This window comes from Mustela lutreola, chromosome 1 (genome assembly GCF_030435805.1).
Source record: "Mustela lutreola isolate mMusLut2 chromosome 1, mMusLut2.pri, whole genome shotgun sequence".
NCBI classification, from domain to species: domain Eukaryota; kingdom Metazoa; phylum Chordata; class Mammalia; order Carnivora; family Mustelidae; genus Mustela; species Mustela lutreola.
The window spans coordinates 150,661,279-150,680,015 of record NC_081290.1 but is presented as its reverse complement, the minus strand read 5'-3'; the positions used below and the strand labels follow the sequence as shown (position 1 = coordinate 150,680,015).

The following is an 18,737-nucleotide window of genomic DNA, read 5'->3' as shown; positions in this document are numbered from 1 at the left end:
CTGCACATCCATGTTCACAGCAGCATAATTCATTTCAGCCAGAAGGTGGAGGAAAACCAAATGTCAATCGGTAGAAGGGTGGATAAACAAAATGTGGTCTGTACATTCTATGAAATATTATTTGGCCTTAAAGAGGAAGGAAATTGTGATATATGCTACAAGATGGATGAATGTTGAAGACATTATGCTAAGCGAAATCAGCCAGTCACAAAAGGATAAATTTTCTATCATCCACTTAGAAATGTCTGGAGTAGTCCAATTCCTAGAGAGCAGAAGGGTAGTTGCCAAGGGGCTAGGGAAAGGGGAATGGGGAATTAGTGCTTAATGGTACAGAGTTCTGCTGGACAGGAAAAGTTCTATAAAAGTTCTATACATCCTATACCCCACATCCAGCACGAGATTTCCTCTCGGCACAGGCAACTGGGTCTCTTGTATTCATTCAGAGTACGGGAGCAGAGACATCTGAGCCCAAAGGGTACAGACAAGGGTCACTACAGGAGAGGAGAAGGGAAAAGCCGGACTCCCTCTAAGGGCTGTCCACTCTGACCTGGGACCAGAGGGAGAGAATACAGTTGGAGAGCTTAGACAGTCAGAGGGATAACCAACACAGGGCAGCTGGGAGACAGTTAACCTACCAGGAGGAGCTGACGACTCTCCATAGCCTTTCATGTCCAGAGCTAGTACCCGGAAACCTGCCTGAGCCAGAGCAGGGATCTGGAAAACAAAGAGTTCAGGGACACCCAAGAGTGGTCTCATCAGTCTTTTACAGACACTCCTTCTTTGCCTCCTTCTATCCACGGTCTTGTAAATGGCTCAACTCAAAGTGCCCTGTAGCACTATCTGGGATCCTTGCCATGAGGCTGGAATGAGCCCACCTGGATAGGGCTGACATGGACAGTGGTAAGGTCTGTGTACTGCATCTAATACTACTACATCTAAGAGAGCACTTTTCCTAGCAAAGACCTTGGAGATTTCTATATTCATTACAAAGATTTCCCAGCAGGTGGCATAAGGAATACTGGAATCTGCCTTCTTCTCATCTGCAAAGATGGCATGTTGTCTAGCACAGCTCTGAAGTCTGGACCCATCTCTGGCTCCAACATTTCTGAGATATCACAGTCATCGTTGGAGATGACGCTCCACTGTAAGGTTTCGGCTTCTTTTTTAAAAAAATACTTTATTATTTATTTATTTATTTGAGAGAGAGAAACAGAGAGCATGGGAGAGAGTGAGCATGAGCTGGGGAAAGGGCAGAGGGTGAAGGAGAAGCAGCTTCACCACTGAGCAAGGAGTCCGATGCGGGGCTCGATCCCAGGACCCTGGGATTATGACCTAAGCTGAAGACAGATGTTTAACTGACTGAGCCACCCAGGTGCCCCAAGGTTCCAGTTTTTTTTTTTTTTTTAATATTTTGTTTATTTATTTGACAGACAGAGATCACAAGTAGGCAGAGAAGCAGGCAGAGAGAGAGGAGGAAGCAGGCTCCCCGCTGAGCAGAGAGCCCGACGAGGGGCTCGATCCCAGGACCCTGGGATCATGACCTGAGCCGAAGACAGGTTTTAACCCGCTGAGCCACTCAGGTGCCCCAGGTTTCAGCTTCTTCTTCTTCTTTTTTTTTTACGTTTCTTTTCAGCGTTAACAGTATTCATTGTTTTTGCACCACACCCAGTGCTCCATGCAATACGTGCCCTCCCCAATACCCACCACCTGGTTCTCCCAACCTTCCACCCCCTGCCCCTTCAAAACCCTCAGAGGTTTCAGCTTCTTAATGGCATTCTACACTGGGCAACACCATCTATAGCTTCCTCTTCCTTCACCTTGACTGGAGCAGACCTTCCCTCAGTTTCCTTTACCTGGTACCGCCAAGAGAACCAGCTCTCAGGAAATCCATGGCAGAGACACACAGCAGGTCCAGAACCCAGCTCCACAAAATGCAGACGCACCCCAGGCTGTAGCAAAGAGAGGTGAACAGAAGTGACCACAGCACCAGGCTGGACAGAACCAGTCCGTCTTCCGCAGACCACTCTGGGCCACCTCCGGGTACTGCCGGACCTCATAATTTCTCAGCTCAAGGCCCCGATGCCAGAAGATGTTCAAGAAGACACAACTGGCCAAACTGCAATAAAGCCTTTTATAGGAACACAGAAGGCCAATATTCATGTTAACATGTGGAATACTAGGATTATTTTGTTAAAAAAATGTTTCTCTCTTGAATGCAAAATCTTCTCCAAGCTTTGCTATATTTCTAGTGCTCTGGGCTGTGGGTCCTAGCCTACTAGAGCTCAATGTCTGTGTTCTCTCCCTGGCCCATGACAACATTTTCCAGACCTCCGTCCACTTCTTTGCAATTGGTGTGGCCATGTGACTGAGTTCTGGCCAATGGCCTATGAGAATGAACAAATGCGTGCTACACCTGGGTCCACATAAACCTCCCATGCATTTTCCCATCTGTACCTGAAGAGTTTGGGCCTTAGGCAAGGTAGAGCCAACAGAAAGGAAACGGGATCCTTGTTGACTGCATGGAGAGAGCCCACTCCTACCCTACAATGGGGTGTCTGGCAAGCAGGGAATGAACCTGATGTTGAGCCAACGGAAGTTTGGGATGGTCTGTTTTAGTACTTAATGTCCTCCAATTATTACCATGTGGTTTGTTTTAGTACTTAATCTAAGTACTAGATGGGTGGTTTGTTTTAGTACTTAATGGTTTGGGATGGTTTGTTTTAGTACTTAATCTCCTCCAATTATTACCATGTGGTCTAAGCACACCAACTAAAGCAGTATCCAATCAGAGTGCCCTATTTTCCCTCAAAAGTATGTATCTCCAACTTTCTAATGGAAATAACTGGGAGAAGTAAGCTTTGCATATGGAAATTCAGTTGGAAGAATTCTACAGAGCTGCATCTCAGATTACTCTAAGCTTGTGTTCCAAACCAGAAGTTTCATTCATGATTCCCAGCGAGTTATTCCGCTCGAGAAAACATGAGGCTGACATTTCACAAACTCTATCGTGGTCTACAGTCATATCAGAATCTGTTTCATCGTCTATTAGTACTTGGCAAAGGAAGGATCTGATTCTATTCCTTATATTGCAAAGTGCTGTAGTACTGATGTCTGGTGACACGGTCCTAACCTGCCCCTGCTCTAAATGGATCCTAAACTAAGACTCCTTTTTGCTGCTCAGCATCAAGTAGCTCAGCAAATGCATGTACTCCCCCATCTTTTAAATGATATGTTAATAAAATTGCCATAAAGCCAGAAAACGAGAAAGACCTAACTCAGCTTGGGTGGCCTTAGTATTCAGTGGAAATCGATGGCATAGCACCCTGGAGAGTGGGGCTCGGCTGGGACTCCCCAGAGGTCACTGCCCCAGGCCTTTAATTTGGGGTGAGGACAGAGGGGGTGATAAAGCGGTTCTGACCACCCTCCTTCAAGGTCAAATGAGAAATGTATTGGAACTGACCAGGCCTACAAGCCTCAAGAGGATTATGTCCACAGGGTTGAAGACACAAGGCCACAGGCCAGACCCCATGCCACAGGCTGAGAGCCCCCAATCCTCACTGATACTGGAGACGAGGTCTTAAGGGACCTCAGGAAGTGTTCACCCCTTCAGCAGCAGCCCAGGGTTACGGGAGAGGCTGGGCTAATGCTTGCAGTTGCTTCAGCCTTTTCTTACTATTCAGTTCCCACCCATCCTTTCACACCCACTTCACCATCACCGCTGAACACTCCCCGGTGCAGCCTCCACCCTCACCGAGCCCATCCCAAGAGCGCCAGAGCACTGCTACCAGACAAGGACCCCATCCTGGGTTGGAACTGCAGGAGTTGGGAACGTGATTCCTGAGGTCTTAGACACTCCACTCATCTCGGTATTTCTCTCTGTGCCCCACAAACAACAAATACTCAATAAATCCTTGAGGGGCTGTCCTCCAGGTAGCAGGGCTTCCCCCGCATCTGCAGACGTGCCCGCTCATGCCACCAGCTCTCCTCTTCATCAGCTACAGTTGACTGAGCACAGAGCCACCAGGTACAATGCCCCGTGGTCCGCGTGCATTATTTCAATGACAGTTGACCCCTGCACAATGTGGGTATAAATGGCACTGACCCCCAACCTGCATAGTCGAAAATTGCATATTAACTTTTGACCCCCCAAAAAACTCAATTCCTACTAGCTTCCTGCTGATTGGCAGTGGTACTGATAGGAGGTGATGAAGGCCTATTTTGCGTTATGTATACTATATACTATAATCTTGTAAAGTGAGCTAGAGAAAAGAAAATGTTCTTAAGAGAATCACAAGGGGTAAAAAAAAAGAAAATCACATGGAAGAGAAAATACATCTACAGCACTGCACTCTACTAAATCCTCAGATAAGTGGACCCATGCCATCCAAACCCATGTTGTTCAAGGGTCAAGTGTAATCCACACAAGAACACAGAGGGGACATATCGGCATCACCTCGTTATAAAGCTGTGTACGCAAACATTCAGAGTGATGAAAATGTATCTAAATCTGTAAACTTAGTGCCAAAGTCAGGATTCACACTGGTTCTATCTGGCCCCAAGCAACTGTCCCATCGTGTTTTGCGTATGAGCTGACCTGTAGCTCTAGGTCGCTTCCCATTTAAATGGGACCAATGACAAATGAAGAAAGATCCCAGGGTGAATCCATGAAGACATTCTAACACCCTACTCTGTATCCTGGTGGATCAGGAGTCGGGGCCCCTCTGCCCCTCTGGCCTTGGCCTTGCCGTAACCCTGACCACTGGATGTTTTTAATGACCACTTCTGTCTCTTTATTCTCGCTATGGGTTTTTTGAGGATGGATCTGTCTTGTTCCTCCCTGCATCCCTCGTATCTGGCCCAAGCCTGACACCAAGGCAGTGCTTGATGAGTATCTGCTAGACGAAAACAAGTTCTCCCCAGAACACAGGCCAGACACATGCACTTTAGCACTCTGGGCTACTCAAGGCCACGTGACCTGTCTTCCCACGGGAGTCTGACCACATCTGTACACTGCTTTGCATATCCTAAAGCATGACCCTTGTCTTCTGACTTTTAAGGAATGAGTAGATGGAGAAATATTCTTTCCCTGTAAACAGTGAGTATTCAGGTACCCTTGATATTTAACAAATGTCTCTGCATGTCATTGTAGATGGGCTGGTGAGGGAGGCCTCAGCTGACTGGGAGGGAGCGCTCACATACCTTTATTGGCACATACCCATGGCTCACGTCGCTCAGACTGCATGGGATTGGAAGAGGGTCTGCAGCACGGGGAAGCTGGAAGGAAAACAGGGACAGTGAGAGAGGCGGCAGCCTCCTTCTGTGCGACGTTCTCAGAGATGGTTTCCAGAAATGCAGAGTGCTGGCACAGGCACCTGTGCCATGGGCTCCTGAGTCCTCCCTGCCCAGCCCCGTCCCTCTCCTGCGAGCACACAGTTATATTTATCTCCCCCTCCCTTTCAGTTCAGTGCAGCCCATGATCGAGTCCTTCAGACAGAAGAGTGTGGCCTGTCAGCCTCACCCGTTAAAATCCCCACACGATTCTACATTCTCAACTGTCCTACATTCTCTACTGCCCCCCGCTTCCGGCTGAGAGCCTGGTGTGACTCAGGAAAACACAGCGGGAGAACAGTGGGTCCACTATCAAACCTGGGTCCTTGAATAGCTGCCTGAAGCAAAGGCCCTGGCCACCACCACCCCAACTTTTTTACATCAGCAAGAAATAAACCACCTGCTCTAAAATGCTGAGATTTCATACTTCAGTGACTATAATTCTTCCCTACGGCAGTTCCTCAAGTGGTCACCCTGGCTCATGCTGGACACCATCAGGAATGCGAAGTGCACAGAGCATCACTGAATGGCTCCACTGCAGGTTCCCTCCCTCACGCCGGCCAAAATCTGACTCTGGGCCTTTGTATTAGTCTGCTCCGGCTGCCATAACCACGTGGCACAGGCTGGGTGACTGAAACAACTGACGTTTATGTCTCCCAGTTCTGGAAGCCGGCAGTCCAACACCTTGGTTGGTCCAGGCTTGGTTCCTCCTGACTCCTCTCTGTTTGGCTTTGCACCTCCAACCTGGGTCCTCACGTGGTCTTTCTTCTGTGTCTGTGTCCTGATCTCCTCTTCTTATGAGGACAGTTGTACTAGATTAGGGCCCACCTGCAATGACCTCATTTATCTTCATCGCCTCTTTTAAAGGTTGTATCTCCAAATATACTCACATTCCAAGGTCCTGAGGATTTAACATGAATGAATTTGGGGTGGGAGGGGGCAGAGGTCAGCCAGTAAGAGCCTTCTGCCTGCAGGCCCCAGCTGGGTTGTCTGGAGTCCCAGGAGGACAAATAACATCTTATATGACATCTAGGTAAAGAACAAAATCCCTGAACAAAGGGTCCTTAAGGGGCTTCTTTACCTTATCCATGTGAGGTGTCTTGAGACAGAAATGACAAAGGACAGTAAGTGATCTTAGTCACAGAAAGTGACATATTAGCAACTCCTACTGCTAGATCGCTCATCTTTGGTCCCAAAGGTATGGTCTAAGGAAGAAGCGGCTCCGACCTCTGAGGTGCAAGAAATAAACTATGAAATGTACCTCCTTTTTTAAACATGGAAGAGCTTGCATAGACATCCTCAGTGGGGCAATCAGAAGGCAAGCCCCCTACGGCCGTAACACCTGGAGAAGATTCAGGGTATGGTGGGAGGGATGGGCAGCTGGGTGTCCTTTGATGGCAAGGGGCCTTGTCTGGCCTGAGGGAGCCAGGACATGGACCCCTAAGGGCTAGAGTCCTATGGGGCCCTTCTGCGGAGGTATCCCTGGCTTCCTAGTGGATGTCTTACTCTCTGATATGAGGAATTTGAGAAACAAGACAGAGGATCATAGGGGAAGGGAGGGAAAAATGAAACAAGATGAAACCAGAGAGGGAGACAAACAGTAAGAGACTCTTAATCTCCGGAAACAAACTGAGGGTTGCTGGGGGGCAGGGAGGGTGATGGACATTGGGGAGGGTGTGTGCATGGTGAGCGCTGTGAATTGTTTAAGACTTTTGATTCACAGAACTGTACCCCTGAAACAAATAATACATTGTATGTTGATTTAAAAAATAAAAGGGAATAATTTTCATGCTTCCTTATAGCTTCTCCCTACTTTAGAGAAGACAGGTGAGGCATGGCTTACTTTCCCAATTACAGGACAGTTATCTGTGACTCGTACGACGAGGGGACAACTAGTAAGTGGGACAAGCAGGTAGACGCTGGGATTCTAAGTCTGGGACGTTTTCTCCTCTGCTGCATGAGACTTCTAGGCTTGTAGAACAGATTGAGCTTGGACAAGACACTTTACAACAGTGAAGCCATTAGACAGATATTTTTATTTATTCATTAAAGATGAAAAGTCAGGAACACCTGGGTGACTCAGTCGGTTAAATGTCTGCCTTCAGCTCAGATCATGATCTCAGGGTCCTGGGATCCAGCCCTGCATTGGGCTCCCTGCTCAGTGGGGAGTCTGCTTCTCCCTCTCCTTCTGCCCCTCCCCCACTCGTGCTTGCCCTCTCTCTCAAATAAATAAATAAAATCTTAGAAAAAAAAAAGAAGATGAAAAGTCAATTGTCCCTACCATGGGGGGCTAAACTATGTCCCTTCCAAATTCATCTGCTTAAGTCTAAACTTCCAGGGCCTCAGAATGTGACTGTGTTTGGAGATAAGGTTTTAAAAGAGGTCATTAAGTTAAAAAAAAAGAGGTCATTGGAGCAAGCCTATTGGAGTCCGAATCCAATCTGGCTGGTGTCCTCGTAAAAGAAGACATCTGGACACACACTGGGGAAGACCATGTGGAGACACAGGGAAAACGCGGCCATCCAAAAGCCAAGGAGAGAGGTCTCGGAAGAAACTACCCTTGCCAACACCTTGATCCTGGACTTCTGGCCTCCTGATAAGACTGCTGTCTCCACCATGCAGTCTGTGAACTTTACGGCAGCTCAGGGAAGTGGACACAGTGCCCTCTGAGGGGAAGGTTGGGCCGTCCAGCTGGCTCAGCCAGGTGTATGCCCCCTCTCCCAAACACTGTATTCCTGCAAAAGCCTTAACTGCCACCAGCACTCTGGGGCTCAGTGCGATCCAGTGGGATGGAGATCTTAGGCAAACTCAAAATAACAAACAGGGCTAATCCCCAGGCAGCCTTCCTGCGGCATCATGAAGGGCGCCCCATCCTCTCTGTGACAGATGGTTTCAACCACTTGCGTGTACCAGCAGTATGACCAGCCAGACCAGGAGGGGTCTGTGCTCCCTATCCCCACTTGGGCAGACCTAATAGCTAAATTCCCAAAATTTACTCTAAGTGGTCAAGTCTAAAAAAAAAGTTTTTTTTTTTTAAATTCAAAAAAGTAAGAATAAATAAATACAGTGAAGTCTGGTGGCTTTCAAAGGCTCCGCTCCTCCCTTGGGTCTTGGTTCCTCCGACTCTGACTAGTATAGATAGTTTTTCTCAGAGCATTGCTTCTCTGCTCATGGCTGCAGAGAAAGAAGTTCTTCAAGGACAGCTGCGCTAATGGCCCAGTGGGGAGCGGCCACCCACCCAGGAGGTGAGCAGCTGGGTTCGCGCCAGGAGCACTGAACTCCCAGAAACGATCCCCCTCTCACTTGTTGTGTCTCCTACACCCCTCAACACAAGAGGAACAGTGGGAAACCCAACCCAGTGCAACCCCAAGAGTTACCTGCACCCCAGTTACTCTCTCCAGTTCTGCCAGGGCTGTATCTGTGTCACGGACGAGGATGGTGACCATCCCCAAATCACAGGCCGGCTTCAGATTAGCCCCGATGTCATCCAAGAACACAACCTGAATCCAAATAGCAGGGACACTAGCATCACTCTCATCCAAAGCAAAATTCACCCAGGAGGGAGAGCACCGGAAAGACACACATTAAAATGGGGATCGTGGGTTTTTTGTGATGACAAGGTGAAGAATTACTTTTTCCTTTATATATTTGTTTACTCTTACAAATACTGAATTACATCAACATATCCATAAACACAGAGAGATGTACAGATTCCCAGAGACGTGTGTGGGTTTCAGCCTAAATTCTGAAACTGTAAAAAAATTAAGGAAGGATATAAACTTATCAGGGTGACATTAAAATTCATCTAGGGAATCAACATGTATGAACAGACCCCTGCCCCCAAATCTGGAAAAGCACTGTAATAAGGGCAGATACTAAAACAAACTATGACGCTAAAAAAAAGGTAAAACTAAAAAGTGGGGTGCTGGGACGCCTGGGTGGCTCAGTTGGTTAAGCAGCTGCCTTCAGCTCAGATCATGATCCCAGCGTCCTGGGATCGAGTCCCACATCGGGCTCCTTGCTCATCAGGGAGCCTGCTTCTCCCTCTGCCTCTGTCTGCCACTCTGTCTGCATGTATTCACTCTCTCTGACAAATAAATAAATAAAAAACTTAAAAAAAAAAACCTGGGGTGCTAGAAGAGAAATAGATATATCAATGAAATAGAAGAGAGCTGAGGAATGAACCCAATTATAAATGACAATTTGTGTTGTCCGCCTGGCAAGGAAAAATGGTACTTGAAAGATTATATAATTATCTTAACTGCTTGGGGGAAAATAGTAGATGCTTCCTTCACATCATCTTCCCCCAAAATAAATTCTGAATCGATCAAATATTTAAATTTTAGAATTAAAAAAAAATCCTTAAAGTCATAGAAAAAAGCATAAGTGCATTATCATCTTGGATTAGGGCAGGCCCAGACTTCTAAGAAGCTCATCCAACCCAAAAGTCAGAAGTGAGATGATCTTCATTAACAGGCATACTAAAATTTAGAGCACTGTTACAAGGCTTATCCAGGGGTTGAGAAGAGCAGGAGCAAAGTTTAAAAGGAGAGAGGTTGAGTTCTAGGATTGAGCCCGGTAAGGATTCTGGTAAGGATTCCTGTAAGGATTCCCCATGAGGGAGTTCAGGGTTCCATCCACCAGCTTGTGGAGGGGGTGGGGCGAACAAGAGAGGGTTAGAAACATCAGGGAAAGGTATTTAAGGATGGACTAATTGTCTTTTTAAAAACTGGAGGTGAGGCATACAAGGAAAACAGAGTTTTGAATAGATAATTAGAGACAGTACGAAGACAGAACTTTGGGGTGCCTAGAGGAGGCAGCTCTAATACTGGAACTCACCCTTTGGTAGGGTGACCCTTACCAGCCTTGTGGTCTTGGGAAAATCTCCCAGTGTCTATGCTTCTTTACAGGCAAACTGAGGCGGCTGGGCTAGCAGTTTGACAATACCTGTTTTGACCTATAAAAGCCACAGAGAGTGGCCCATGCCCATGGAAATCCTGGCCTGGGAGAATGGGAACCTGCCGCTAGACCCAGCATCAAACCACTGGGCCCCAGAAGTCCTCCACCTGCTCCCTCCTCCCTTTTTCTTATGTGCACTATCTCTAGAACATTCTCCTTCACTCAAAAGAAGTGTCCACATACCTCACTGGGGCTGGCCTTCAGGGTTTCCAGCACAAACTTGTAGATCTGAGGATCAGGCTTGGTCATTCCGATCCTGCACGACTCTATCAGGAAGTCAAAGTGCGGCCTCAGCTGACACAGCAGCTGGGCCAGGCTGCCCCTCTGAGCGCTGTCGTCCACCCAGTCGTTGGTGAGGACGCAGGTGGTGTAGCCTGAAAGAGAAGTCACCAGTGACTGGACCAGATACAGAACTTTGCTCCAAGAAGCTCAAGTTACCCCCACAGGCAACCCCAAAGAAGGGGCCACATAGGGTTCTTCTTTGCATCAACTTCTTGATGCCCAGCTTCTAAACTGACATGCGGGACAAGAACCATTTTTACCCATAAGCACGTCCTGACACTGAGACAGGAGAGTAAGCAAAGTGGGTACATGAAGGGCTTTCAGAAGCACTAACAAAAACACTATTGCTAAATATCCCTTGCAACTGTAGAGCAAGAGATTGTGATCTTTATCAGCTCATATGCTCCTGGCCACCTTGGGAGTAAGCAGGACAGACCTCATTATCCACTTTTACAGATGAGCAAACAGAAGCTCGGACCAATGATGAGCTTCCCAGAGCTACACAGTGAAGGCAGAACCGGGCCAGGCTCAGAATCCTGCCTTTGGACTGGCCCTCCAGGGCTCCTGCCAAGTCAGTGTTACTGAACACTCCGCTCCACTCTTTCAAAATTCCTGCCTTGGGTTCTGGAGACTGCATTCCCATTTCAAAACTAGAGGAATGCTGGCAAAGATAGCATTATTCCCCCAGCTTTCTCTCCCTAACCAAGAAGGGGAACAAGCAGGGGATGCTGGAAATAAGGCACTGATGACAGTGGTGAGACCCTTTGCATGAAACATGAGTGAGAAACACGGACATGGGACGGCTCAGCCATGACCCTGTAAGTCTACTGTTAAGTGGGTAGAATGATTTCAAATATGCCTGTGACAAAGAGTGGGCTCTGACACTACATAAATGTCTACTGCATGAACTTGATCTCACATCCCAGACCATTTGACATCCTCTGAGTTCATGTCAACCAGCTCACAGCTCAGTCGCTTTGACATTTAGAGGTTGAGCCGATCACAGTTGCTTTAAAGGCCTTGATTTTCAATCACTGTGACAAGAGGTTGGGTCCTTCTGGTCATTACTAAGTGTCACCGGAGGGAGAGAATTTTGCTCACAAGGCAGTCTCTGGCACAAACTGCTCTATTAAGTAAAATACTTTCATTTTTTTTCCCCTACTATTCTGATAGTGCTGTATTTGGCTATTTGATAAAACTTACTTCGGGGCTGTTTTTAAGAATGGCTTTCCATCAAATTCCAGAAGACCTGTGCTCTCAGAACACATCTGGATGTATTCTGACCTAACCCTCCCAAGGGTTCTAGTGCGGCTGATTGAGAGAACAACCAGTATTGGCTCCTTACCCTTCTTTCTGAGCGCAAGAGCAGCCTGAAGCATGGGATAGTTGATTTTTCTTGCTGCAACTGCCTTGCCAAAGAGCTGACTTACAGAGAAATTCTCAGGGAGGTGGATTCCAGATTCCTCAGAACATTTCCTGCAGTCTTCTTCCATGAGTGGCACCCACTGTGGAAAGGAATAAATGAGGATTATCAGTTGGTATAATCCTTCAGAATAGCTTCTGGCAGGGGCACCTGGGTGGTTCAGTGGGTTAAGCCTCTGCCTTCTGCTCAGGTCATGATCCCTGGGTCCTGGGGTCGAGCCCTGCATCAGGCTCTCTGCTCAGCAGGGAGCCTGCTTCCCCCATCTCTGCCTGCCTCTCTGCCTACTTGTGGTATCTCTGTCAAATAAATAAATAAAATCTTAAAAAAAAGAATAGCTTCTGGCAGCATTTGCTGCATCTGACCATATGCGTTCTCTGTGGGCCAGCAATTCCACTCCTAGACCTGCACCCAACAGAAAATGTCCACATATGTTCACCAGAAAGACATGTTCGTCTATGCACTTGCAGCAGCACTATTTCCAAGAGTCCCAAACTACAAACTACGTAAGTGCCCCTGTTTATGGCCTGAATGGTGTTCCCCCCAAATTCACGTTGAAGTCTTAAGCCCTCCCATCTCAGAAAGCAATTGTCCTTGGAGGTAGGGTCTTTAAAGAGGTGATTAAGGTAAAATGAGGTCATGAGGGGCGCTGAATCTAATCTGACTGGTGTTCTTGTAAAAGCAGGAGATTAGGACACACACACACACACATACACACACACACACAAAGGGAAGACTGTGAAGACACAGAAAATGGCTACTGCAAGACAAGAAGAGAGGCCTCAGAAAAAAACCAATCCTGTCAACACCTTGATCTCGGGCTTCTAGGCTCCAGAGCTATGAGGAAACAAATTTCTATTGTTTAAACCACACAGTCTGTGGTATTTTGTTATGGCAGCCCTAGCTGATAGCAGCAAAATGGATTGTGATATGTTTACACACTACCATAGCAGCACTATTTGGAGTAGTTCCAACTGAAAAGTACCCAAACCCCAATAGCAGACTGATATAGAGAGCTCACAAATAAACCCATGCATACATGTATGGTCAGTAAATTTACAACAAAGGAACCAAGAATATACAATGGGGAAAGGACAATCCCCTTGATAAACGGTGTTGGGAAAACTGGACAGCCACATACAAAGCAATGAAACTTGACCACTATCTTCGCCATACACAAAAATCAACTGAAAATGCGTGGAAGACTTCAATACAAGACCTAACACCATAAAACCCCTAGAAGAAGACATAGGTGGTCAAGTTCCTCAACATAGGTTTTGGTGATGATTTTTTTAATCTGACAACAAAAGCACAAATAAACTATTAGGACTACATCAAAATAAAAAAGCTTCTGGACAGCGACAGAAATCATCCACAAAACAAAAAGGCAACTACTGAATGGGAGAAGGTATTTGCAAATGATATCTGATAAGGAGCTGATATCCAAAATATAAAAAGAACTCATACAACACAACAGCAAGAAAAAAAAGAAAAGAAAAAAGAAAAAAAAACTTGATTTAAAAAATGTATGGAAAACCTGAAAAGACATTTTTTTCCAAAGAAGACATACAGGTGGCCAACAGACACATGAAAGGATGCTCAACATGACTAATCATCAGGGGAAACACAAATCAAAAACCACAGTGAGGGGCACTTGGGTGGCTCAGTTGGTTGAGCATCTGCCTTCAGCTCAGGTCATGATCCTGGTGTCCAGGGATTGAGTCCCACATAAGGCTCCCTGCTCAACAGGGAGTCTGCTTCTCCCTCTGACCCTTACCCCTCTCATGCTCTCTCTCTCCCTCTCTCCAGTAAATAAATAAATAAATATTAAAAAAAAAAAACCCACAGTGAGACATCACATAGCAGCTATTAGATAGGCTATTATCAAAAAGACAAGAAATAACAAATGCTGGTGAGGATGCAGAGAAAAGGAACACTTGTGCATTGTTGGTGGAATGTAAACTGGTGCAGCCACTATGGAAAACAGTATGCAAATTCCTCAAAAAATTAAAAATAGGGCTACCGTATGATCCAGCAACTCCATTTCAGTATTTATCCAAAGCAAACAAAAACACTAACTCAAAAAGATATCTGCACCACCCCCCATGTTCACTGCAGCATTACTTATAATAGCCAAGATATGGAAACAACCTAGGTGCCCATCAATGGATGAATGAATGGATAAAGAAAATATGGTATATAAATTTAATGGAATATTATTTGGCCATAAAAAAGAACAAAATCTTGCCATTTGTGACAATCTAGATGAACATCGAGGGCATTATGCTAAGCGAAAGAAGTCTGACAGAGAAAGACAAATACTGTATGATCTCTCTTATATGTGGAAATTAAATTCAAAACAGAAAGAAAACCAAAAAACACCAAAAAAGCCAAACTCATAGATACGAAGAAAGTGGTTGCCAGAGGCAGGTGGTAGGGGACGGGGTGAGAGAAATGGGAGAAGAGGGGGTAAAAAGATAAAAAGAAAAAAGATACAGATGCCAAAATTGATGCAAGATAAAATATAAAATGTGAGTAGACTAAAGCCATTAATGAAAGTGGAAAAATAATGGAAGTATTTACCTTTCTGTAAACATAATAAAACATTTCCAGCCTTAGACTGTTACACAAGTAAAAAATATATAAATATAGTTTAGTGGGAGAGTTACGTAAGTAGATTTGCATTTTAGGGAGGTCATCCCAGAAACAGTGAGAAGGATTGGAGGAAGGGAGAATAATTAGAAGAGAATTTTCACAAGTTCCACCTTCAATATCCACCTACCAGCATTAGTGGCCAAGAACTCCATCTTCCCTTCTGTTGCCATAGATAATGGTCCATTGCTCTTACCAAAGCTCAACCCCTCCATCTAGATTCTATCCGGCTCTGCTTCAAGGAAATAGCTCCAGGGGGTCTCCGTTCCTTATTCCTTTATCAGCAGTCTCCCTCCCTACTGCATCACTGCCATCAGCATGCAAGCACTTTGTTACCAGAAAGTAAACCTTTCTTGACTTTATCCCCCCCTCCTTCTACTGTCCCATTTTTCTGCCCTACTTTGTATCAAAACTTCATATAGTGTTCAAACCTTTTCTCTCCTTGTTTCTTTCTTTCTTTCTTTCTTTTTTTAAGATTTTATTTATTTATTTGATAGAGATCACAAGTAGACAGAGAGGCAGGCAGAGAGAGAGAGAGGAGGAAGCAGGTTCCCTGCTGAGCAGAGAGCCTGATGCGGGACTGGATCCCAGGACCCTAAGATCATGACCTGAGCCGAAGGCAGCGGCTTAACCCACTGAGCCACCCAGGCGCCCTTTCCTTGTTTCTTGAACATAGTCTGGTCAGGCTTTTATCTCCACATTCCACATGCCACTTTCTCTTGTCAAGGTTATCGATGACCTCCATGCAATGTTACTGCATCTAATGGGCACTTGCTGACCCTCATTTTGCCTGACCCATCAGCTGCACCAACACAGAGGGCCATTCTCTTCATCTGAAACTTGATAAATCCTTGGCTGCCAGGGTCCACACACTCTCCTGATTCTTCTCAGACTGGTCGAAATTCATTCTCCATCTCTCAATCTGGGTCCCCTTCATTAACCCCATCTTTAATATTAGAGTACCTGGGGGCTCCTGGGTGGCTCAGTGGTTAAGCCGCTGCCTTCAGCTCAGGTCATGATCTCAGGGTCTTGGGATCGAGTCCCGCATCGGGCTCTCTGCTCAGCAGGGAGCCTGCTTCCTCCTCTCTCTCTCTCTCTCTGCCTGCCTCTCTGCCTACTTGTGATTTCTCTCTGTCAAATAAATAAATAAAATCTTAAAAAATATATATATTAGAGTACCTGGGACTCTGGATTCTCCATTTATACTTCCTTTCCCGGTGATCGCACTGAGTCCGGTGACACTAAAAATGCCATCTATATGCTGTGTGGGTGTTCAGCCTGGATATCTTCCGTCAACTCTGGGTTCGTATATGAGGCTGCCTACTGCACGCTCCATTTGGAGATCAATAAGCATTTCAAGGGCACCTGGGTGGCTCAGTTGGTTGAGCGGCTGCCTTCGGTTCAGGTCATGATCCTAGACTTCCAGGATCAAGTCCTGCATCAGGCTTCCAGCTCCTTGGGGGGTCTGCTTCTCCCCCTGACCTTCTCCTCTCTCATGCTTTCTCTCACTCATTCTCTCTCAAATAAATAAATAAAATATTTAATAAAACAAATAAGTATTTCAAATTCAAATACCCCAAATCGGGCACATGATTTCCCAGCCCCACAGCAGCAAATAGCAACTGATACTGTCAGCTGGTTCTGGTCAGAAACATTTGTTACCCTTCACTCCTCTCTCATACTCACACTCAATCTATCAGGAAAGCCTGCGGAAACTACAGTCAAAATATTCCAGGTTTGGATCACTTTTTACCACTTCCCCCAGTATTACCTTAGTCCAAGCTACTACCATCTCTCACCTGATCTACCAACAACTTCCTTTTAATTAGTCTATAATGATCCTTGCTCTTTTCATCTATTTATGCAGCAAGAGTGAGGTTTTAAAAATACCAGTTAGGCGCTGGTTGTGAAGCTTGTCTTCCCATCTCCTTATCTGGCTGGCTGCCTACTGAATAAGCCTTTTCTTTGGGGCGCCTGGGTGGCTCAGTGGGTTAAGCCTCCCTGCCTTCCGCTCAGGTCATGACCCCAGTGTCCAAAGGCTCCTTGCTCAGCAGGAAGCCTGCTTCTCCCACTGCCTGACAGTCCCCCTGCTTGTGCTCGCCCACTCTCTTAACCTTTCCCTTGCTGCAAATATATATACATAATGTTACTTCACTGCTCCAAATCTCCCAATGCCTTTCCATCTCAGGGTGGGGAAAAAAAAAGGATAAAGAGATCAGAGTATCTTCATACAATGGAATATCATGCAGCAATGAGAACAAAACTTGGACTGCACACAATGGTATCTATGATTCTCACAAATACAGTGCTGAGGAAAAGATGCCCAGACAGAAAATATTAATCTGTGCAGTTCCATTCAAAGTACAAAATATGTAAAAGTGATCTCTAAGGCTGGACATCAGGATGGTTAGTTACTCTTGGAGGGGTAGTGCCGGAAGGGGTGTTAGGTGGGGTGCCTACAGTGCTAATTATGTTTTATTTCTTAATCTGGGTGCTGGTGACCTGAGTGCTTTCAGTTTGTGCAAAAATTCGTTAAACTGTATACTTTGCATACTTTTCTGTTTGTACTGTATACAAAAAAGAAAAAAAAATTTTTAGAGTCAGACACTTAATTTTTAAAATTTTTTAGAGTCAGACACTTAACCAACTGAGCCATCCAGGTGCCTTGAATACACAAATAAAACTTAAAAGACGACACTCACTTCCAGGATATAATTTTTGAAGACAAATTAAACCTAAGTAGCCTTTGTCATAATATATAGATGACCCCTGAATAATGTAGGGGTTGAGAGCCCTAACCACCCACATAGTTGAAAACCCACATGTAAGTTTTGACTCCCCAAAGCTTAACTACTAATAACCTACTATTGACCAGAAGCCTTACCAATCACATAGAATTGATTAACACATATTTTATATGTCATATGTATTATTATATGTATTATAACAATACAGTAAGCCAGAAAAAAGAAAATGTTATTAAGAAAATCCTATGGAAGAGAAAATGCATTTACAGCACTGTATGTGTATTTATTGAAAAAAAAAAAAATCAACCCGTGAGTTCAAACACATGTTGTTGGAGGATCAACTATAATGTGCTTTTTCAGACCCCATCTGCTAACTATTCAAGTTACCTAGAAGGTACACAGACGAAGAAAGTCAGAATGGGTACAGAGTTTTCATAGCAATTACTAGAAATTCACTCTATAATTCCTATGTTCGTTGAAAGTACATTGTACTCCCTTCTTTCCTTCTCTTCTGACAATATTAATTGCGGATTTCTGTGTGCTTGTAGAATAGATTCTTAGTATCCTTTCTTCTTGCAGATACTGCCTGAGAATCCAAGTGGTTTCAGATCATTGCTTTGTTAAAAACCAGTGGAGGTTGTAGTCACAACGATACTGCTATTTACTGAGCACTTGCTATGTGCCGAGCACCATGCGAGACAGTTTCCTAGCTTCCTAACAACCCATGAAGAAGACAGCAGATCACGTTCATTTTACAGATGGCAAGACTGAGCCTTTAGGAGGTTAAGCAACCTGTGTCTGTAAGTGGGAGCTGTGATTTAAATCCTGCTCTCTGCCTCCAAAGCCCATCCATTATCCAGTTATTAATTAACAGCCTCTCCCCACAACTGGTCCTGTCTGAAAACAGCTTGAGTAAGGATGACCACTATCAAAGCAACAAAACAAACAACAAAACAAAGACTAACAAGGAATGGCGAGGATATGGATCAAGTGGAAATCTTGGGCACTGCCCAGGGGAATGCAAACTGGGGCAGCCGCTCTGGAAAACAGGATGCAGGCTCCTTAAAAAAATTAAGAACTACTCTATGACCCAGCCATCCCACTTCTGGGTCTATACCCAGAAGAACTGAGGGCAAGGTGACCCACAGATATTTGTATACCCAAGTTCACAGTGGCATTATTCACAATGACCAAAAGATAGAAGCAACCCAGGGTCCATCGACAGATGAACAGATAAGCAGAATGTGGTCTATCCATACACCAGGAAACAATTCATCCTTAAAAGGGGAAGAAATCCTTTCACAGGCCACAGCACGTATGAACTCTGGAGACACCATGCATGAAATAAG

General features: G+C 45.4%; 1 protein-coding gene across 2 annotated transcripts in view; it reads right to left on the bottom strand.

Moving 5' to 3' along the window:
- EPHX2 (epoxide hydrolase 2) overlaps positions 1-18,737 on the bottom strand; it is a 60,992-nt gene that overhangs the window by 35,343 nt on the left and 6,912 nt on the right. For both annotated transcript variants that reach the window (XM_059176427.1, XM_059176421.1), the window contains 6 exons: positions 11,915-12,074; positions 10,471-10,661; positions 8,706-8,828; positions 5,200-5,274; positions 1,854-1,949; positions 636-714 (listed from right to left, as the gene is read on the bottom strand). In XM_059176427.1, coding sequence (XP_059032410.1) covers positions 636-714; positions 1,854-1,949; positions 5,200-5,274; positions 8,706-8,828; positions 10,471-10,661; positions 11,915-12,074 — 724 coding nt within the window. The remainder of the gene's footprint in view (positions 1-635; positions 715-1,853; positions 1,950-5,199; positions 5,275-8,705; positions 8,829-10,470; positions 10,662-11,914; positions 12,075-18,737) is intronic.